Below are 23,968 nucleotides of genomic sequence, written 5' to 3'. Positions count from 1 at the left end.
CCAGTTATTTGTATGATTTGACTGATTCCGGTAGTGACTCGCTGATATTACAATGATAGGATACTATGTTCTTTTGTTTTATGAAGTGCAAAATTTTACATTTCTGAATATTTGAAGCAAGTTGCCAATCTTTTTTCAATCTTTGCACCACTCTGAAATCTTATCAAGATCTGACTGAATATTCACGCAGCTTCTTTCAAGCAGTACTTCATCACACATAACTGCATCATCTGCAAGAAGTCTGAGCTTACTATTAATGTTGTCTGGAAGGTCACTGGTATACAACAAGAACAGCCAGGGTCCCAGCCCACTTCCCTGAGACACGCCTGAAGTTGCTTCTACATCTGACAATGTCTCTCCTCCCAAGATAATACGATGCGTCCTCCATACCAAAAAGTCCTCAATCCAGTCCCAAATTTCAGTTGATACCCCATATGACCGCACTTTAGACAGTAAGCATGGATGTGGTACTGAGTCAAATGCTTTTCCGAAATCAAGAAAACTGCATCTGCCTGACTGGCTTGATCCAAAGCTTTCAGTACGTCATGAGAAAAGTGCGAGTTGGGTTTCACATGATCGATGTTTTCGGAGTCCATGCTGGCTGGCACCGTGGAGATCGTTCTATTGAAGATACCTCATTACATTTGAGCTCAGACTATGTCAAGGATATTTGACGATAGTTTTGTGCATCATTTCTACTACTATTCTTGTAGAAGGGTGTGACCTGTGCTTTTTTCCGAGAAATGGTCACGGTTTTTTGTACGGCGGATCTACGATATATTATAGTTAGAAGGGGGACTAACTCAGCTGAAAATTCAGTATAGAATCTGATAGGAATGCCATAGGACCCTGGAGCTTTGTTCAATTTGATCGTTTTCAGCTGTTTCTCAACACCACCGACACTGATACTTATTTCATTCATCTTTTCATTGGTACGAGGGTTAAATTTGGGCAGTTCTCCTGGATTTTTCTTTATAAAAGAACATTTGAAAACGGAGTTACGCATTTCACGTTTTGCTTTGTTATTCTCAGTTTCAGTGCCTGTCTCATTCGATAGGGACTGGACACTAACTTTGGTGTTACTCACAGTCTCGTCGCTGCCCGCTACGGTAAACAGCAAGTTAGTAACACATATTTCGTATCTGAGGAATACGCACGACCTTCCGTGTAAGTTTTTAACTTTTCATTTGTATTATTTATTGTTAAATATTTAATAGTTATTAGTAATTTAAAGTAGTGTACATGGTGAATTTACATGTGTCTCGAATCGACAATGAAATTAAACTAAATTGTATGTGTCAGAGACGCGCGATCTTCAATGCTTGTATCACGTTATTTATTCAGCTTCGTTTCATATTTATTTCTTAGGTACTATGGGAGGCAAAGAGATGTATAATTTAAACAATCCTTAGGATGTTGAAGTTGTGATAAATGCAATTCTGTGCGATACCGACAATTGGGATGATCAGGACAACAGATTTATAGAGGGCAGTGACACTGATGAAGAGGAGCACGTATTGGAAAGAGATGGAAATTCTGATAAGGAACTGAGTGCTCAGTCCAGCTCGGAAGACGACGAAGATGAGAGCACCAAATCGACATTTCAAGCTGTTCAAAGGAAAAATAAAAAAAATAATCGAGGTTTGGTTATGGCAAAAAAAGCTAAGGAACAAGCAAAGACGAGGCAAACAAAATATTTTACTTCATCTGTCCAGAGTAATTGGACCTGCGAAAATCTTGATTAATATTCTAGATTCATGGAAATGTCTTATCTCTGACACAATGTATTGTAGAAAATACAAATAAATTTATTCTGACAATACAAGATAACTATTCTCGTTCAAATGACGTTCAACATACAGAGACAGTGGAAATGAAAGCCTTATTCAGACTACTTTATCTCGCTGGGATGTACCACGCGAATCGTCTGAATCTCGACGACATATGGCGGATGGATGACTTCCTAAGAGTAATGAGTATAAAAAGATTTCAGTTTTTAAGATTTATTCGGTTTGATGATGTGGAAACAAGAGGAGAACAAAGATAAACTGGCCGCCTAGCTCCTATAAGAATTATTTTTGAAGATTTCGTTGTGAACTGCCAAAAATGACATTCACTTGGTGAAAAAGGTCACAATCGATGAAAACTCGAGGCTCTTCGAGGTAGATGCGGTTTCATACAATATATGCCAAACAAACAAGCAAATATGGCTTAAAAAATTTGTGCTATAGTCGACTTTCGGCTATTTTATACATACACAATGAAAATAGACGCTGGAACCCAACCTGAAGGACCATTTAGTGTAAGTAATAAACCTTCCGACGTTGTGAAACGGTTAGCCACACCCATTTTTTACAGTGGGAGAAATATCACGGCCGTCAGTTAGTTTACGGATTACTATTTGGGAAATGAATTGGCATTAAAAAAATTTCATACGTTGGCACTTACGTAAAAATCAGCCTCAAATTCCTCCAGAGTTCACAGCGACCAGAAAACGAGAGCCCCACTCAAGTCTGTTTGGTTTTCGCAAAGAGGCAACACTTGTTTCAGACGTGCCAAAAAGTACAAGAATGTTTTGTTGATATCCAGCCTTCTCAACGATGGAAAAATCGATAAAGGAACAGGTGATTTCAGGGAACCAGAAATTATTACTTTTTATAATCACACAAAAGGAGGCGTTGGTACTGTCAACAAACTTCGTGGGTCTTGCGAGAAACACAGAGCGATGGCCTCTGGTGGAGTTTTTTTCGATGATGAACGTTGCTGCCATAAATTCGTTTATAATCTGGAAAGGAAACACCAGCAATAATCTCAAGAGAAGAAAATATCTCAGATGTCTTTCGAACGAACTTGTGCAGGAACATTAAAAGGAGAAGTACTGAAGTAACTGGAGACCTCCGTGCAGAAGTTTTAAATGTGCCGCACACAGAAGATGAGCACCAACAGCAACAAAGAAGAGGAAAAGATTATCAACCTCAGGAGCTTCTGAAGAAAAGATGTAGGCCATGTTTAGTCAGCAAGAAAACGAGAATCACCCGTTTCAAACGTGAAATATGTGGAGAGTTTAGTTGTTTACAGTATTCAAGAAATGTTTGCAATTATTGTATTTCAGATTCTAAATCATCACTCGTTTCAAATGTGAGGTATATAGATGGTATGTTTTGTTTACACCATTCAAGAAATGATGCATTCATTGTATTTCAACTTCCAAATAACTTTAGTATATTGAGAAACCAAAATTTCAAGCACAATCCTGTATAAATTTGACATTCGTGCACGGAAAGTAAGTATTAGTACCTCGATAGGCTGTGGGAAGAATATGTGTGTTTTGAAACATAACTTTTGTTTAAATATTTTTTACCTTGCTTTTGTTTGTATAACCCGTTAATAATACCTAATATTACTTTTAAGATAAAAATTTAATTTTTAAAAAGACATAAAGTTTATTAACAACAAGTGGTATCAGCAAGATACGCGTGACCACCTTTGTCCGACTAGAAGGTGCGCCTATCGGAAGGTTAATAATTCTGGGTGCAATTTTATATAAACAATGAAGAATTGGTGCTTTGATATTCTATTTTAATGTGTGTGAAATTCCCCTTCTGTACCAAGCAATGACATCATTTTTCAGATCCACCCTCTTTTTTGCATTGTTTTCCAGTTCTGTTCAAAAAATGGTTCAAATGGCTCTGAGCACTATGGGACTCAACTGCTGTGGTCATCAGTCCCCTAGAACTCAGGACTAATTAAACCTAACTAACCTAAGGACATCACACACATCCATGCCCGAGGCAGGATTCGAACCTGCGACCACAGTAGCAGCGCGGCTCCGGACTGGAGCGCCTAGAACCGCACGACCACCGCGGCCGGCTCCACTTCTGTCTTTCTCCTCTAGTATACAAGCTATTCCTACAAGCTGTAAACCACATGAGTCCAATAAATGTCATTTTCACAAAAATGCGGATTCCAGCATCCATTTATATAAGCTACCAAGTTGTGTATGTGCACTTCCTGTGTAAAAACATTTGAGAATATAAGACCATAATCCCCGCAAGAAAACGATTGAAAACGGTCGTTGCCTACGACATTTTTAAAAGTCTCTGCATGCCTGCATCCACACCCTTGCTATTTGTTGTAGTTCAAATTCTGCCAATAGTTGTCACATTAAACCACTGTAGTTTAAAGCTGGGATTATATGATTCCTGTGTATGCTGCGAATCTTATAAGTGATATTTTTCTGGTGGGTGTTTAATTTTGCACTTGAACAGTTGTGAAAAGACAAGAAGATTATTAGTAAGAAAGTTCTTATATAACAATCGATTTCAGAATTCACAATACATTTTTAATATGAATTACTATTACTGTCATCACAAAAAGAATATGGGGCCAAATGTATGTATTTCTCACAAGAAATCCAACATTAAACACTTTAAGTATACATTAAATATATTAACTGAAAAATGCAAATAGTGAGGTAAGGTACAATTTACTGAATGCCAGAAAGTGTCTTAGTTCCAACTTGTCACCTGCTAGTTGAATAAAATGGTTTCTGTCAAAAATCACAGCATCTGTCCTCCATGTGTGTCATGCGAATAAAAACGTATTCTTACAAGACAATATACTACGTGTATCTAGATATTTAATAAGGTTGGAACTACATCGCTCATTGTAGAATCACAAGTCTTCCTTTTCTGTACATTTATTGCATAACAATACTAACACATACAGCCATTAAACGACTGATCAGGAAAGAATAAGTAGTGGTCTATTTTTGAGTTACACTGTGTAAAAAGGAAGACTCAGAAGTGCTCGAAATTTCATTCCATAAATTTCCAGCAAATGACGACTTGCTTGAAAAATGAGTGAAGGCAATATCACCACAGGGACCAGAAGAAAACAGTATTTGCCAGCCTTCCAAAACATCGACAACATGTATACAGCACTTTGAAGATAGCTGCTTTAGTATTTCTACCAAGACTAGGAAACTTCTTTCCAACTATATCTCAACAATGTTCCCTGGATACTCACCAAGAAAATTCACACAGAAAGCAAAATTGCTTCAAGGCTTTCTTCGATGTGCACAAAAGTAGTCTCGGGCATTTCCCCCAAGCTGCACCTGATCACGTGACAATGAAAATTGCAGGTGACATCACCAGCCATGTTCCCAATAAAGTAGAGGTGGGAATTCAAGTAGATATGTCTTGTAAGAGTCACCACTTTTGTAATAGGAATATGGGGAAGTATTATTCATGAGTCATTGCAAGAAAAAACATAATCATAGCTACACAGCATGTACAAAATATAACACTAATGGTAAAACTCCAAGCTATAAACAAAAATCAAAAGCTTATGAAACGTATCATGTTCTACTACGATCCACTGAAGGAAAGAACATGAAACCTATATTTCTATTAGAACAGTTAAAAGCATTTGGAAAAAAGAAAGTCTAGAATAGCAAAGAAGTTATATCGAGTTTTGTTCTCTGCCAAAGAAAGTCTCCAAAAAGATCTGCATCTGACAGAGAAATGGAAATCTTGCACCTGCCCCATAAAAACGCTTTGAAATAAAGTGCCTTGACTGATTTTATGTCAGACAGGAATTACCGAGAACATGCGGAAGAGATTGAAAACTGAAATTGAGGTAGGCCCCTAGTGTCTAATGGACAAGAGAAAGTAGGTTCATTAAGAATTCACAGAATGTCTATTCAAGCAAAATTAAGCAACTTGACCAATGACACAGTAAAGATGAACTTAATGATGAACCTCTCAGGATGGTGAAAAGGTGTAAAACAGTCTGCTACATTTTGTTTTCAGAGCGTTCTCAACTAAATACTGATTACCTATGCCATTCTACTACTGCAGCAACTTAAATGGGCTTCAGTCACATGCAAAAAAGCTGCAGGTACTCGTTGCGGTTGAAGACACAGGATTTCATGTTTTGAGTATTGTGATAGACAATTCAAGAGTTAATGTAGCAGAGTTTGAGAGGATGTGTAATGGCTCAATTAGACCAGAAATAACTCATCCTTTAGATCAGAATCGTAATTTGTTTTTATGTTATGCTGAAAGCTAAATATAATAAAAATATTTGCTCATAATATCTAGACAGAACAGTCAGAATAGATAGGAGACACATATGTGAAAAAAATGTTATAGGTCTCAACAAACTACAAAGTAACCTCGTGTTCAGATCAGTATGTAATTTAATCAGAGAAGTGGTGTATCCATCTAATTTGCAAAAAACTGATGTCAAATGGGCAAAGTTGATGTTTTCAGAATTCATTAGAGTTGCTCATGAACCCTGCACTTCTGTTGCAAGTGAATATTGTCCTGATAACCAAAGTCCTCAACCTACTGTGGAATTCTTGAAAATAATACACAGATGGTATGACTTTCACTATATATACGGTACTATATATCCATATACTGCTTCATACAACCACGACAAACTGCTCTTCTTTGCAGTAACTGATGACCGAAGTTCAGCACTCACCAAAACGTTTCTTGCTTGCATGAAGAAATACAGGAATCTGGATGAAGCAGATAACAGGATTTTAGTTTGGAGACGTGTAATGTCATTATCATCACAACAGAATCGGCAGTAGGATACATGCAATATTAACTGAAAATAGGATTCCACAAAGTGTTGACAAGCAACTTTGCGAGTGATGACACTGAGCTGCTTTTTTAGTCATCTCAGGCAACTTAGAGGCTTCAATAATATGACAGATGCGTGTTCCTGTATGCAAGCAGTAGAGACATCGGCCAAATCTGGTCTGTTATGAACATCTTTGCATGCAAGTGTGGAAACCCCCCCCCCATTCATTCTTCTGAAAAAATGCTTCATAGGGTATCGTCTTCAACACTGATATCGGTGCAACAATTGTCCGAGTCTGTGTTGGAAATACTTAGTCGACCATAGAGTAGTGAGTAAGAACTCTTTATTTTGCATACTTTTTAGATATTGTTTCCAATATTTTAGAGTCATGAAAAGAAAAAAAAAAACATTGTCTAGTCCTAATACATGAGGAAATTATTTTCAGATTAACATAAGTGTGATATTTATAGTATTGATACTAAATTTGTCATCAGCATATTGCTCAGTTGTTTCTTCCACTTTGTGATACACTTTATTTATTCATTTCTTTATTTCAGCTTTCCACATGACGACAAAATCAGCCTCTGTCACCTTTGAATGTGGCTGTCTCGTAAAAGTTGTAGAAGAAAAAACGACGTATTATGCCTGTAGTGACATGTTAACTACAGTTAATAATTGTTCACCACTGAAGATGGGAATAAAAACACGAGATCATGGTGGGCTATGATATTTGTCTCACTTGTGCAGCTGGTAGTGGATTTCTGCACAAGTACTATAAGGTACCTTATCTGCCTAAAGAAAATCGCTAAGCTCACTTTTAGTTAATGTTGGAAGAAAAGTAACACAGAACCATCTTTGCGCAAAACGACTTGTTGCAAGCAATTAACTAGGAACATCCTGAAGATATAAACACATGAGTGCCTACTCAGATTTTTGTTTCATTTGCTTTATGATTGTAATACTGTGCACTATCAGCAGTTTAAAAATAAAGAGTGAACTCATATGGAGCAGCAAAGATAGGGTTTCAAATTATAGTCAGTGTTATGTAGGAAGGTGGAACAATTTTCAGCCGTTCTGCACATCTCATTCCATTAACTGTTTGCAACCAATAAAATTAATTTTCCTTTTGGGCTGCTAGCTGCATGTTACAATTATAATCCATTTCACATATGAAGGCGCTTCTCCACAAAGAGATAGAACAACATGGTAAAGTTTGTGTGTGGCGGCATAGGCCTTGCAAATAATTTCCAGGTTGCCAGACCAGATTGCTACTGACAATAATCAGATTCGTTTGTCTATAATACATCGTATCATGTGTTCAACTGTATGAGGGGATTCATAAATTATAAAAACGACTTCGATCAATCATCTACATAAGAGACATGCTAACGTCATTTCTTCCCCTGCTCCACAGCTACTGTGACCTGTCAGAAGGTGAGAACAGATGATGCAACATTGTTAACATGTCAAATACAATTTTTCTCAAACAGGCGAAAATTTAAAGACGCGGTAATCGAAAGTGGCTACAATATTTGTTATTTTAGTGCAAATTGGAGTGTGTTAAATGTAATACACAACAAAATTAACTTCAAACCCAAACTGAAATCATTATATTTGCTTAACTTCTGCTTCTATTCGATAGAATTTTTAAAAATATGTAGTTTTATAATGCTCATGAATGGGTGTGTTTGAGTGTAGTTGTATGCGAATCACTGTGCTAAAAATGAATTACTGCTAGCAAAGACTAAAGCAAAAGACTATCGTGTAAATTGTGTGATGTGATATTTTAACGACAATTATAGCGTAAACTAACTCAGTCAATATTATGGAGAGACCGCATTTATGATCCATGAAACAAGCAGGCAACTAACTATCTTTTTGAGAAAATCTCGAGTGAACGTTGCCCGATAATGCCAAAACAACCAATGTCTCGAGTGGTAACCCCCCCTCTCTCCCCCCCCCCCCCCCCCCCATCATTTTAAGTAATTTTTCAGTTTGTGCAATGAAAATGACGGTGGGTTGTCAGAGATATTTATGAACGCAACCAGACGAATTATCGCTACTTATTGGAGGGTAGTGCACTCTGAATAAGGCTTAAATATCAGAACTACCTAGCTGATTCTCCTTGGACAATATGTCGCCAATTATAGTTATATCACTCTTAACAAGTTAATGTCTGCATACTTCTTAGCAAGGCGCCTGTATCCATAGGGAAAGGGGCCCCCCTACCCCAGTCTCAGGGAAAGACAAAAAATGTAGGGCGCGATTTAAAAGTCCATATATTCAGACTTTCAACAGGGTCGGCACTGAGAGTTTTCTTATTGCTGCTTAAGTCGCCATGCGTCGTACAATCCCCCTCCCCTCATCTGGACCCCCCCCCCCCACTAACTATTGTATGGGCACTCTTGCTTCTTAGGGTACAAATTTCCAATCAATGAAGGCTAGATAGTTCTCATATACTATTTAGGCAACTGATATGTTCACAAACAAAAACATTCTTTTAAACCATGAATTTCGAAAACGATGAACTGTTATTACCTCACATTGTTCCAAAGTTTACAATGTAACACCATCAGCAATGTACTCGAATCTGTGTCTGAACTTTATGATTACAAATTAACAATGACAGCTCCAAGGTCTGTATCCATCTTCATTTCCAGTTAAGTTTATACGTTTTGTTGCATGACTTGTGTAAATTAACGAGCTCCAGGAGTTCGGCACATGTCTGGTTTATGATGTGCGGAATATTTTTTTATATTTTTAAACCAGAGTACAATATTCGCTTTTCTCATTTTTGTATTTGGTGTTGTCACTGCAGCAGCTGAGTGATAACGCATTGTCCATTACAATGACCGACTTTAGAGTAAGGTATGTCAACAACTGTACAGTTAACCGCTTTATGAAACCGACAGTGCTCATTACCGAATGGCAGTCACTGCTGTTTTCTTACATTTAATGCAAGTTTTGTCAGGAAAAAAAGCAGAAGAAAAGCCAGCATACACAATAATTACCAAGAACTTTTTCGTACGAGAGCTTTAGAACCACCAGCACCATTACTCATTTTCCAGCACATTCTCTTCAACAGACTGTGATCCATCCATGTTTCATCAATATAACGCAGTGTTAAACTACCTTTTTCTCTTATTTCCTGCATCTTTCTCATCAATCGTGGCTCGTGCCACAGCTATGTCACTTCTTTTCATTAAAAACTTTCTTCCATCATTACTTCTAACATATATGAAACCAACAACTTTTAAATTTCGTTACATTGATGGAGCATTTGCTTTGAAGCCCATTTTCTCGTACAAGTTTTTGTGACGTCGCATATTCATCATACTATGCATTTCAAACATGGAGTGCTTTAAAATATTCTTGCCAAAGCCACCCATTTGTGGTATAAGATTTTTGAGACAAGAAACCAACTTTTCTGACATTTCTACAGCTCTGTCACTTTTGTTTACTATTTGTTTATACTACATTTGGCGATTCATCCTTCTGCAACTTGTTCTTGTCATCAAAATGTTAACCATAAGAGTTCCGCTTTCAGTTTCACGTGTGAGAAAATTATAAACACTGTAAATAAAGCTCTTCACCAGCTTGTGAAGCACTTCACATATATTGCAGTCACCTGACGTATTTATGTGGAAGTCAAACTAACACAATTACGACACACTTTCACCGCTACACCGTTACAAGAAAATAATGTCGATCTCTGAATTAATAATTCAGTTAGACTGTGAATGAAACTGAATCGTCGAGAAATCGAAATCATGTAGGAGAGAGATTCTTGACATCTATAGTCTGTGTCATGTAGGAGGGCAGCCCAATTATTAGCCATTCTGTGCATTGCCACCCATTAACTGTTTGCAGTCAATAAAATTCATTCTTTTTTTGAGCACCTAGCCACACATTAAAACTAAATGGCTAGGATCTCTCTCCCACATACTGTGTTGGTTTCAAATATGTTAGAGTAATGATAGAAGAAAGTTTTTGATGAAAAGTAGAGACATAGCTGTAGAATGAGCCCCACTAGTGAGAAAGATGCAGGAAATAAAAGAAGAAAGAACTTCAACAGTGTATGACCTTGATAAAGCATGGGTGAATCACAATCAGCTCAGGAAAACCTGCTGGAAAATGAGTGATGGTACTGGTAGCTTCAAATTTCTCAATGGAAAAAATTCTCGGTAATTGTTGTGTATGCTGGTTTTTCTTCTGCTTTTGTTCCTGACAGATAACTTGAATTTAAGTGTAAGAAAACAGCAGCGACTGCCATTCAGTAATCAGCACTTTCAGTTTCAAGAAGCGGTTCACTGAACAGTTCTTGCCAGAGCTTACCCTAAAGTCGGTCATTGTAATGGACAATGTCGTTTATCATTCAATTGTTACAGTGATAACACCAAGTACAAACATCAGAAAAGCGGATATTGTGCTCTGGCTTAAAAATAAAAAATATTCTGCACATTATGAATCTTGCAGTTTGTTAATTTATACAAGTCATGCAACAAAACATATGAACTTAACTTTGTTGCGCATGATGTGGCACATAATTTTACGTTTACCCCCTCGCCACTGCCATTATAATCCGATTGAATTAGTTTGGACACTGTTTGAAGATAATGTGGCAGGAAAGAGCAAAAGAGAGACACTTTAGCGTCAAACAACAGACAACATTTCCCATTCAGCACTGGCAGACTTCTGGCGGCACACTGAAAGAGGACTTCAATAGGAAGGTGAAGATGGATATAAGCCTTGAACCTATCATCATAAATCTGTAATCATAAACTCGGACGTAGACTCCGACGGCAGTGCAGACAGCATTACACTGTAGACTTTTGAACAAAGTACGTAATAATAGTTCAGCCTTTTCAAGATTCACGGTTAAAAAATGTTTTTGTTTGTGAACATATCAGTTGTATGTATATATATGTATATATGAAAAATTTCTAGCTTTTATTGATTAGGAATTTGTAGCCTAGGAAGCAAGAGAGTCCAAATGATAATTTGTAGGAGGGGATGGTCAAACTGGGGAGGGGAGGGGATATGAAATATGTTTAATACTTTGGAAGTCCAATGACGACTTGTAAATAGCCATAAAAACACTTTGTAGTACCGACTTTTAAATCACACGCTACATTTTTTCCTTTCCATGAGAGCTGGGTGGTGGGGAGAGGGGGAGGGGGGGTGGACCTTGCTAAGAAGGATGCAGACATTAACTTGATATGTGTGACATAACTATAATTTTCAACATATTGTCCAAGGAGAAGCAGCTAGGTAGTTCTGAAATTTTAGCCTTTCCCAATGTGCACTATACCCTGATAATTTGATATTTCGCGAGAATGTGGCCACATACATTTATAAAGATCTCTGATGTTTCGACAGGTAACCACCAGCCATTTTCAGCGCATAAGTTAGCAAATGTCTTAAAATGACAAAAGGGGGGGGGGGGGGGGGGGAGTGCGTTACCTTTTGAGATATCGATGGTTTTAGACGTTATCAAGCAGAATTCCCTCGAGAAGATATTCGCAGGAGATGGTTAGTTGCTTGCTTGTTTCATGGATCATAAATGCGGTCTCACACTGTAATGTCGACTGAGTTAGTTTACACTATAATACACATTAAAAATATGACATGCTCACCGTTTACGCAACACAGTTTTGCATTAGTCTTTGCTAACAGTAATTCTTTTTCATACGCAGTGACTTACATGTAACTACGCTCAAACATGCCCACACATGTGTATTATAAAATTACAGTTCTTTTTTTAAGTATTCTGTTGAGCAGAAGCAGTTGTTAAGCAAATATAGTGATTTCAGTTTATGTTTGAAGTAAAGTTTGTTGTCTATTACGTTTTTACATTGAATAAAGTCCAATTTGCGCTAAAATGACAAATATGTAACCAGTTTCGATAACATTGTCGTTAGACAATCGTCTTTTTGAGAAAAAATTTGTTTGATATCTTAACAAAGCTGTATCATCTGTTCTTAGTGTACGTTTACACTGCCTGCGATGCGATGCGACGCGAGGCGACGCGATGCGAGGCATCATGGCCAGCAGTTGAGTAGTCTCGGCACGATGTCGTGTTTCCTCGACCCAGTAAATTCTTTTTTATTAGAAAACAGTGCTCTGAGAATTCAACGCAGTCGTGAATGGCTGCATGAAATCAACAAGGAGAGTAGGGCTTTAGGAGAATTTCATGATTTGTACAGTGACTTGAGAAAAGATGAGGATAAATTTTGGAGTTATTTCAGAATGAGTACAGAGACATTTGATTATATAGTGTCGTCTGTTTCAAATAGATTACAGAAGCAAAACACAAATTTCAGAATGGCTATTACCCCTGAAGAGAAAGTTATGATCACCATCAGGTAAGTACAATATTAAGTTTACAGCAATCATTTTATTATGAAAAATTTACAAATTGTGTTAGATTCAAACTTTCTTTTAATAAATTTTGACATAGTTGACAATGAGAAGTAAAATACATCACAGTTCACTCACTTAAGTATCAAAGTTTTCAGAATCTTGGTGGCTTGAAATAACAATGTCATCAGGTTGAATTTCAGAAATGACTATTTCATTCTGCGGATTTCCAGCAATTACGATTTCAACTGGATTTTCAGGTGCATAGGGTGACATCAACGAATGTGCAGTGGAAGTGGTTGATTGTTCCAATTCTTCCAAAAGAACCTGCTGAATTTTTATCCTGGCTCTCAACTGAGCTGCTGGTGATAGTTTTCGCATTGCTGACAGCAAACTCACTACAAAATGATAGCTGTCATCTTGCGTTTCTGATTTCGACATTTGTTGCTGAATTAGCTTCAACTTTTGCTTCTCTATATTTAGCAACTCAGAGATTGTCGATTTCTTGGATCTCTTGTTTTAGTTTGTGTGTAGGGTGGGTGAGGGAGGAGGCATCGAAACGCTACCCTCTGAACTTACAGTCTTGAAGAGCTGGCTTGGTTGGTTTCATCAGGTGAAACACTCTCTCTCTCTCTCTGTAAGAGCTGATGAAAATGGTACGTCGTGTTGCGATGCTGTTCTTTTACTGTGATGAACATTAGTCTTCGTCTTCCGTGGCGTCATTATGTCAATCAGGAAGGTCATTAGCTCGTACCAAGGCCAATTGGATTGGAAAGGCGGCATGCCACCTCCGTCTCCTGAACGTTCAGCACGAGTTTTTTTGAGTTCAGAGCGGAAAGTGTCACGTAGGTTCTTCCATTTATTCTTCAGTACCTTGCCTGAAAATATAGACGCGAAATTCCAAAATGACAGAGCAAACAGTAGTGCTTCAAGAGAGCAAGGAGTGTCAGAGAGGCCTTAAAAAACTATGTCAACAGTCATTAACGCAAATATATTTCATGTCGAAATTATCAAATACTGTAACTATTGTGAACGTCATTTCATTATCAAAATATTGTAATAGTATCTATACACAATTAAAATTAGAAAATAAACGAAGTTATTTGTGTTACTTATTTCTTGGAGTCTTGTAGCTACACTCCTGGAAATGGAAAAAAGAACACATTGACACCGGTGTGTCAGACCCACCATACTTGCTCCCGACACTGCGAGAGGGCTGTACAAGCAATGATCACACGCACGGCACAGCGGACACACCAGGAACCGCGGTGTTGGCCGTCGAATGGCGCTAGCTGCGCAGCATTTGTGCACCGCCGCCGTCAGTGTCAGCCAGTTTGCCGTGGCATACGGAGCTCCATCGCAGTCTTTAACACTGGTAGCATGCCGCGACAGCGTGGACGTGAGCCGTGTGTGCAGTTGACGGACTTTGAGCGAGGGCGTATAGTGGGCATGCGGGAGGCCGGGTGGACGTACCGCCGAATTGCTCAACACGTGGGACGTGAGGTCTCCACAGTACATCGATGTTGTCGCCAGTGGTCGGCGGAAGGTGCACGTGCCCGTCGACCTGGGACCGGACCGCAGCGACGCACGGATGCACGCCAAGACCGTAGGATCCTACGCAGTGCCGTAGGGGACCACACCGCCACTTCCCAGCAAATTAGGGACACTGTTGCTCCTGGGGTATCGGCGAGGACCATTCGCAACCGTCTCCATGAAGCTGGGCTACGGTCCCGCACACCGTTAGGCCGTCTTCCGCTCACGCCCCAACATCGTGCAGCCCGCCTCCAGTGGTGTCGCGACAGGCGTGAATGGAGGGACGAATGGAGACGTGTCGTCTTCAGCGATGAGAGTCGCTTCTGCCTTGGTGCCAATGATGGTCGTATGCGTGTTTGGCACAGTGCAGGTGAGCGCCACAATCAGGACTGCATACGACCGAGGCACACAGGGCCAACACCCGGCATCATGGTGTGGGGAGCGATCTCCTACACTGGCCGTACACCACTGGTGATCGTCGAGGGGACACTGAATAGTGCACGGTACATCCAAACCGTCATCGAACCCATCGTTCTACCATTCCTAGACCGGCAAGGGAACTAGCTGTTCCAACAGGACAATGCACGTCCGCATGTATCCCGTGCCACCCAACGTGCTCTAGAAGGTGTAAGTCAACTACCCTGGCCAGCAAGATCTCCGGATCTGTCCCCCATTGAGCATGTTTGGGACTGGATGAAGCGTCGTCTCACGCGGTCTGCACGTCCAGCACGAACGCTGGTCCAACTGAGGCGCCAGGTGGAAATGGCGTGGCAAGCCGTTCCACAGGACTACATCCAGCATCTCTACGATCGTCTCCATGGGAGAATAGCAGCCTGCATTGCTGCGAAAGGTGGATATACACTGTACTAGTGCCGACATTGTGCATGCTCTGTTGCCTGTGTCTATGTGTCTGTGGTCCTGTCAGTGTGATCATGTGATGTATCTGACCCCAGGTATGTGTCAATAAAGTTTCCCCTTCCTGGGACAATGAATTCACGGTGTTCTTATTTCAATTTCCAGGAGTGTATTTATTTTACTTTTTTGTACTTACTTACTGTCTGTTCCACAATCTTCAGCTATTTCATTCCATTCTTGACGAACAAAATCCCTGTTGTGGTAATATTTATTTTTCTGGTCCCACAACACGGGGCGTTCACGCACACTGTTAATTAGTCTTTCGATGTCCATTGCACGCAAGCAATTACTTCAAACGCAAGCGCAAACAAGCAATCGCTACAAACACTCGCGCGAAACGCAAACTCGGTTGCGACTACAGCGGAGTCATCGCATCGCACCGCATCACATCGCTCGGCCCAACCTGCAGTCTAAACGGGCACCGCTCTGTTGCCACTGTTAAACCAAGCCTGCCCATTGTCACGCGATTTCAGCGCTTCATCGCTCCGCTCGGCTCGGCATCGCATCGCATCGCGGGCAGTGTAAATTTAGCCTTATGTTCCGACATGATGCAGAAGTTGTGGAACAGCGGAAGGAACGTCGTCAGTACGTCTCTCATGTAGACGACTGATTGAAATTGGTTCTAAAATGTATTATCACCTAACAGATTTGAATATATAATATGACTTTTTGTAGGCAAACGAACGTGATTTTTGTCAGCAACAACGCGGTTTGGTGACCCAGACATTGTTTTTGGCTGCTATATGCTGCCACACTCACGCAAACATCGTCACCTCCACAATACCCTGTTGATTCATCTCTCTGTAAGGGAGTGTCTTCCTACGTGGCATGGACTACAGTTCAATATTATCCTGCAGTTTTTCTGTATTTCATATTAAACTAGTCTCAGTGAAATACTATACAAACTGTAATGCTAGTGCCTCTGTCGAAATAACAGAGATTTCCAATATTATGCCATTTAGACGCATAATAAAGCACAGGGAAATAAAGTGATATGTAGCGGTCGTATCGGAACTACAGGGGCAGTGCCAACTACGACTCCAAAAATCAGCTCGATACGGAGGCCTTAGGCCAAGGTAACATTGAAATGGCGGGACCACAGACGTCTGTTTCGCGCAACGTACATGTCAACAAACTGAGCAATTCACACAGAGATAGCGTGTGGGGCCGCGTCGCTTAGTCGTCCACACCACGACCTTTTGTAGCCCCGAATGGTGCATTTGGTGCGTTTTAGGACTTAAGTTGCTGCATACGAAATACGGCTAACATACCGTTTGTAGCCTCGAGTGGCGCATTTGGTGGCTTTTAGGACTTAAGTTGCTGCATACGAAATATGACTAACATTTAGCAACTGTTTTTAACGGTGGAAGGAGAGCGCTACACCTTTCTAGCTCCACGTAAATAAGTGATATATTTCGACGTTTGGCCGTAACGCGCAACATTCGACGTTATGGCCGCCTGAAAGCGGATTTATGGCTCATGTTTCTCTATCTTATGTGATTTATGAAGTCAGTTAAAATCCCATTTTAAGTTAATATTGCATCAGGTGCAGAAGATACGGAAAAATTTAACACTAGTCCTATTGAAATTAGGCTAAACATTTACTGTCAGCATTACGTCTTCCATCCTCAGTCAAAGGGGTTTGCCAAACATGTGTAAATCCACTATTCACTTGTACTTGCTCACAGAAATTCTGCTTCTCAGTTGAGTCACACTGTCACAGTCCACGTATGGATTTCTTCTTGGCACTTTTAACTTATCATATGAGATAGTGAAAACTGTAATTTTATCTATCGGTAGAGTTCATTTCCAGCAGCTCTCGGATTCTTCAATGCTTTGAAAAATTCACGGTTACAAAAGAACCATTGCAACAATATTTTCGTCTGATTAAGACTACGTATTCTGATCCATTCATACCGCGACCGTCCCGCGTCTTTGACAGCGTCACTTCAGTGTGAATTTTTCACGTCCTGTCCGTGCCATGTCCCGAACTCGCCACCGCCATGCGTCCGCGACACGCCTTTTCTGTTGTTTTTTTTTTTTTTTTTCTTTATTGAATTTCGATTTCCCCCCTCCCCTCCCCCCTACCGGAGGATGGCGAAAAAGTTGTGAAGAAAAATAAAAAACAAAGAGGTCAGTGATCCTGATTAAAAACACTTAGGAAATAGGCAGGCACAATTAAAAAACACGGCGACAGTGTGGTTTTTGTTCGCAGCAGCGTAAAAAGGGGACGCACAACACTGAACACTCACGGAAAACACTGCACTATATAGTACGAAGGCATATGGATATGGGGAGGGGGGGAAGGGGCCTTTTCTGTGTGAACTGGCGCTTCCGTATTTCATTGAAGGAAGTGGGCGCAATAGACGATCGAGGTCTCCATGTGACGGACTATGTGAATACACTCTGACGTGACGATCAATGTGATTTGACCTTAACATGGTACTTTCAGATTAACTTTGTTTTATAGAGAAATTTTACAGTCTATACAGCATACAACGTGAGTTTTGAAAATGATTAATCTTGATTAACCTTTAAAATCCAAATTGCTAATATCTGATTTTACTGAAAATGCTTCAATTCCGAAGCAATGATTTCATCTTTAATAATGCGTCATCTATGTGAAGTCCGCAGTTAAGCCACAGAGGATATAGTTACAGACTAAGTCTTTACTGTACTGAAAAAATATGGATTACATGAAGAGCAGTGATCCAGACACATTTCTCTGAAGAAAATTTAAAATTATTTGTTCCTTGTATTTTGTATTCTGTACATTTATGTTTCTAACTCGTTTATTTAAACTAGTGACATATCTTCTTATTGTTTCCAGTCCGTGAGCTCAATACTAGTATTGAGCTCACAGCTGGCTTTTACAGTGGTTAATGTGATCTCATACGAATTCTCAATAACTAAGAATTGGAATATGTGCAGAAATAATGTCTTTACTGCTTCTTCGATCATGTGGACAGCATATTACTTTAAGAAGTGAAACTGTGTTCGGAAGATTAAAACAGTTGCAATCCGTTATGAAATATGGTAAGATATACTTGTTTAATTATGAGAAAAATGCTAGGAAGATACAAGTTTTCTGTTTTCTAATTTAAATATTGTGTTTTAGATGTTTCCAATACTTTCAATTCCTTTATTGGCCACTGGATAATTTTTTCGGTGACATTAGCTTTACTTACGTTGTGAAGAGTATAATCTCTGAGATTGCAACAGGTGCTGTGTAGTGTGTACATTGTGGATGAGGTCGTAGAATCGCAGTTATTGACAGTTGGGTTGACGCACTGGTGATGCGAAGTGTGAACACAATTTGTACTTTGACGTCGGTGACGTGTAAACAAGCGGTGCGTATTTATTTTCAGAACATTTCTGTGTAAATAATTCTTCGCGACAAAGACAATACTTATTATGACATTGGTGCGGCTTGCTATATATGTGTTGTACGTAAAGCCGGTAGTCAAGTAGATTCTAGTTTTCTCTGTAATTTTAGCTTTTTGGGCATGATTGTTTATTTAGCAGTACAGGTTTTAATCATTTGACAAATTATATTAAACAACTTATTTTCACGTGCTTCTAGTTTGGCGATATCCATCAGAACGTAAGGCATTAACACTGTCGCAAACAACAGTCTCCTGTGTTTAGGAGAGGTGAGCTTTCGCCAAATATACGCTACGGCGGTGACAATTTGTGTCATATGTAATTGTCAGTGCTTGTGCAGCACATAGCGTCATAGACTTACTTTGCGTCGTTTTTTTGTCAGTTGTGTTGCACGAAATAGTTCCTGCAAAGTAAACCCCAAGTTAAATACCAAACGAAGTGGCGCAGTGGTAATGCACTGGATTCTATTTAGAGAGTAAAATCCCTTCGCGTTGTTTCCCTAGGTCGCTTAACCTAAGGTAGGCACCGGCATAATTCCATTGAAAATGACGCAACCAATTTCCTTCCCAGTTGTTCCCTATCAGGGTTTGTGCGTTTTCCCTAATCTCGTCGTGGACGGTACGTTCAACCTTTGTCTTCCTTCGAACTGGATAGAATTTTTATTACTGTAGAGACCTGGAAAGTCACATGAGGCGTTACGAGCGACAATACAATTACGTCCGTCTCTCTCTCTCTCTCTCTCTCGAATAGTTATTGTTTTTTGTCATTATGTATGACAGAGTATTGCATTATTTTTAATACGTGCATTGTGTTACTATTTACAGACCGCATTCCAATTTTCAAAGTACGTTAATACATATCACTTTCTTGTCCTCAATTAAGAATTCATCAACTTCTTAGGGATGTAAGGACTCGGGAATAAAATCCTCTGATTTTTATTTTGAACTGTTGATGTGATAGCTCCCTGAAAAACAAATGTATGGCAATGAGTATAATTGATTTGTTAGCAAAACAGTTTTTTTTTAGTTGTACAATGGAATGATGCCAGGTCACAATTATTTCTGGTACTGTTTTTAAGGCATATGTTGTATTGCTGGTGTCTTCAATGCCTCTTCTTCACGAGAATTGTGCTGCAAAAATTTCAGAGTGATGTTAATGATATCTGGATGGCATGCTGTTATATTATCCTCAGATACATTGCTTGCATTCTTTCGGTGGTCCCACATACTGCCACTGTATGATATGACTATATTTAGGCACAATAGACAATTTTCATCTCTGGATGCGAACACAAAGGTGAAAATATACTGCTGTTAATTTCTCACAGACTACCACTTGTTCTGTGTTATCCCAAGGAAGTTTAGAATTCGTGGTTATCTCAAGGGAATTAACAGCCCTCAATCCTTATTACACGTAATATTTCAATCGTATGCCATATTTTGATTGATTCATAGGAAGTTTTCATTCCACCAAGCTTCAACATTGTCAGTGGTTTGATCTGTTTCATATTTCAACTTCTCTGTTGTTTCTGATGTTGTTCAGACAGCTGTATCTGAGAGTAAATGACTACAAGTAGATGGTCCTATTTTTATGTGGCAAGTCATTACTATAAATAATACTGGGTCGAGTAAAAACATGTAAGGAATGTCGGAAATACGGAAGCGTCCGATCCCGCCCGTCTGCATTGATCCATGACGTCACGAATATGGCGGAAACGACCATAAACCACGATTCCAATATGGCGCACATAAAGTCGGTACGTACACATTATGAGGACGAAAATACATCGAAACACACACACACACACACACACACACACACACACACACACACACACACTCTTTCCACAAAAAGTCTAATGACACTAACGGGACAAGCGCAGGAAATGGGGTGTTTTTAGGTGGGGCAAACTAAATATAAACAAATTTAGACACCCACCCCCATACAAAACCACACAAAACAACGAAAAAACCGATATCACAAAACTCCCCAAATACCACGAAACAATATCATCTGGAATCGGACACTTCCCTTGATGTATATAGCTCAACAGCAGCTCCCGATCACATAAATTAGGCTCAAACACTTCCCTTGGCCTATGTAGCTCAAAAACATCTCACAATACCAATATCAACAACATACACAGCCACACATTGGGATCTAACACTTCCCTTGACCTGCGCACTGTTAATTTTATCCGTCATATCCACTCCTGGACAAAAACAACCGATTAATTTTACTAAAATTACCACACGATGTACAGCGAAAAACACTAAATTAACCTTCCCACAAAATCTTTAACTCACTAAAACGAATTCCACTACAAAAACAGCCGACGCACTAGCAATTCTGGATAATGAGCAAAAGCAAACTGCGCATTACACCACACAAACGAGAACCCTGAACATACCACCAGAGAGCACAAATAAACCACAACACGACGACATCTACAAACACGCCACACACAAACCAAACTCCGCGCCGTCATGACGTCACACACAACACCCTTACGTCACGGGTCAAAGCCGACGCGTGGGATCGGACGCTTCTGTCGACCCGGAATGTCCACACGTACTTGCAAGTGGCCAGATTCTGTACCGTTAACAATAACTAAGTTCATTCTACTATGTAAATACATCTTTACTAATGCAACGGTATTTAAGTGATACAACTGCAGTTCATTTTGTAATGTCTTGGGAGAGTGTCACTAGCTTTTGCCAAATCAAAAAAGTCTGCTCTGAATCAATGTTTGTTCTCTAGTTGATTAATGCACTATGACAAATGACACAGAAGCCTTAGCAGCACCCGTACCTTATCTAAAACCAAGCTTTCAGTAAAGATCTGGGTTTCCCTTCATTTATGTTTAATTTGGTTACTGTAGTATTTGGAGGAGGAGGGGGGAGGGGTAAGCCTTACATTCTATTTAGTCTAGTCATTCAGATTTTTGGAAGAGTGACTTTCTAAAAGGGGACTGTTTTCGCTGTCCAGTGTCTGCTACTTGGTGTGTTCCCATGTTCCGTGGATCATTTGTGCAAATAATATTGCAGTGAGATGGAATCAGTCATTTGACATTCATTTTTACCCATTTCTTCTTCCGGTTCTGTAACAATATTAAACATTGTTTCTTCTGAACTACTTTGAACTATTTAAACAAACTTCAAGAGGGGATAAATATAGGCTACTGTGAAGTACTACTCAAAATGCATAACTCCTTAAACAGGTGATCATGTGTTTGACCAATGAACATTTTCTTCCTTAAAGCTGATCTACTCCAGAACATTATTGCTTATGACATCATTGAATGAAAATACTCCAAATATGTCAACTTACTAATTTGTCTCTCCCCAAGATTTGCAGTGATTCTAACAAGGGAACCTCCCCATCGCATCCCCCCCCCCTCCCCCCCCCCCCCCCCCCTCAGATTTAGTTATAATTTGGCACAGTGAATAGGCCTTGAAAAACTGAACACAGATCAATCGAGAAAACAGGAAGAAGTTGTGTGGAACTGTGAAAAAAATAAGCAAAATATACAAACTGAGTAGTCCATGCACAAGATAGACAACATCAAGGATACTGCGAGCTCAGGAGCGCCGTGGTCCCGTGGTTAGCGTGAACAGCTGCTGAACGACAGGTCCTTGGTTCAAGACTTCCCTCGAGTGAAATTTTACTTTCTTCATTTTTTTAAAGTTATGACCTGTCCGTTCGTTCATTGACGTCTGTGTTCACTGTAATAAGTTTAGTGTTTGTTTTGCGACCGCACCGCAAAACCGTGTGATTAGTAGACGAAAGGACGTGCCTCTCCATTGGGAACCGAAAACATTTGATCGCGACGTCATAGATCAACCGATTCCTCCACAGGAAAACACATTTGATACATTCTATACGACACTGGTGGCTGCATGTGCGTCACATGACAGGAGTATGTTATCAACCCACCTAACTTGTACACTTGGCGAATGAGTAAAAAGATTCTTCTACCTTGCCCACTTTAGGTTTTCTTGTGGATGTGATAATCACTCCCAAAAAAGTGATGAAAACATAAAAGTTTGTCACATAAACTGCAACAATTTCACAGTCGCACAGTTTTCCCTGTGCTCTGTCAAAACATATGTTTTTAACTTTTTCAAATTTTTCAGTGTGTAGACTGTCAAATCCTGCATATGTCCAAGCAAATCTGAACATGTCCTGGAATTTTGGAGAGCAAAGTTGATTATGTGTGAGTGCCGGAACTTTGATAATTGACTCACGTAAACAATACTGCTGTGTGTACCTGTGCAGCTTTGCAAAATAATTGTCTGGAGAAAAAAAAAAAAATTAAGCTTTTCACTCGAGGTAAGACTTGAACCAAGGACCTCTCGTTCCGCAGCTCTTCACGCTAACCACGGGACCACGGCGTTCCTTAGCTCGCGCTATTCATGATGTTGTCTATCTTGCGTATGGACTACTCAGTTTGCATATTTTACTTATTTTTTTCATAGTTCTACACAACTTCTTCCTGTTTTCTCAAGTGATCTGTGTTCAGTTTTTCAAGGCCTATCCACTGTGCCAACTTATAACTAAATCTGATGGGGGTGCGATGGGGAGGTTCCCTTGTAAGTGCAAATGTGGCTGAACTAATTTGTCTCAAGACATCCAGAATGTGTTTTTTCCAGATTAAATTCTTATCTGTAGAGATACCTAAAAATTTTGGCATTCCCACCGTGGTTATTATTTCCTTGCCACAAATTACACTTGTGCAGAAAACCACTCAGCAATCAATAATACTCTTTGAAGAACATTAGCTACCATTTCTTCTTTTGCTATGTATGTATGCGAGCATGGATTGATTACAGTACTAGTGTTATCTGCAGAAGTTACTTACTTGCTGCACAGTATTTTCGATGGGAGGTCATTTAGATGTATGAGAAACAGTAGTGAACCTACGATTGAGACCTATGGAGCTCCATAAATGATTTCTCCCCAGTCAGAAGAATCTCCCCTGCTTACATTGGTTGAGTTGTTACATATAACTTTCTGCATTCTTTTAGTTGGATATGATACTTGAAAAAAGCCAACTCTCTCTCTCTCTCTCTCTCTCTCTCTCTCTCTCTCTCTCACACACACACACACACACACACACACACACACACACACACACACACACACACTCAGTGGTCGTGTGTAAACAAAGAAATCACAG

The 23,968-nt window shown here is 39.7% G+C and overlaps 2 protein-coding genes across 2 annotated transcripts in view; one reads left to right on the top strand and one right to left on the bottom strand.

Moving 5' to 3' along the window:
* Positions 1–13,095: 13,095 nt before the first annotated feature.
* Positions 13,096–15,678, bottom strand: LOC124613380. The gene is made up of 3 exons (XM_047142082.1): positions 15,546–15,678; positions 13,644–13,835; positions 13,096–13,430 (listed from the first exon to the last, which is right to left on the bottom strand). The coding sequence occupies exons 1-3, from the start codon at positions 15,676–15,678 to the stop codon at positions 13,096–13,098; spliced, it is 660 nt and encodes a 219-aa protein (XP_046998038.1).
* Positions 15,679–18,616: 2,938 nt separating this feature from the next.
* The window catches only part of LOC124612603 (saccharopine dehydrogenase-like oxidoreductase), a 78,393-nt gene continuing 73,041 nt past the window's right edge, over positions 18,617–23,968 (top strand). The window contains exon 1 of the mRNA XM_047140893.1: positions 18,617–18,755. The gene's annotated coding sequence lies outside the window, so the exon portion shown is untranslated. The remainder of the gene's footprint in view (positions 18,756–23,968) is intronic.

This window comes from Schistocerca americana, chromosome 4, assembly GCF_021461395.2.
Source record: "Schistocerca americana isolate TAMUIC-IGC-003095 chromosome 4, iqSchAmer2.1, whole genome shotgun sequence".
Lineage (NCBI taxonomy): Eukaryota > Metazoa > Arthropoda > Insecta > Orthoptera > Acrididae > Schistocerca > Schistocerca americana.
Note: the sequence above shows the minus strand (reverse complement) of the source record. Positions and strands in the feature narration are given on the sequence as shown.

Excerpts from the sequence above, each read along its gene's own strand:
- LOC124613380 (XM_047142082.1), bottom strand. The coding sequence starts at position 15,678 with ATGGACATCGAAAGACTAATTAACAGTGTGCGTGAACGCCCCGTGTTG. Across the intron at positions 13,836-15,545 it reads TGAAGATTGTGGAACAGACA|GCAAGGTACTGAAGAATAAA; the intron begins GTAAGTAAGTAC and ends CTATATTTTCAG. Across the intron at positions 13,431-13,643 it reads GAAGACTAATGTTCATCACA|AGAAGCAAAAGTTGAAGCTA; the intron begins GTAAAAGAACAG and ends TGCTAAATATAG.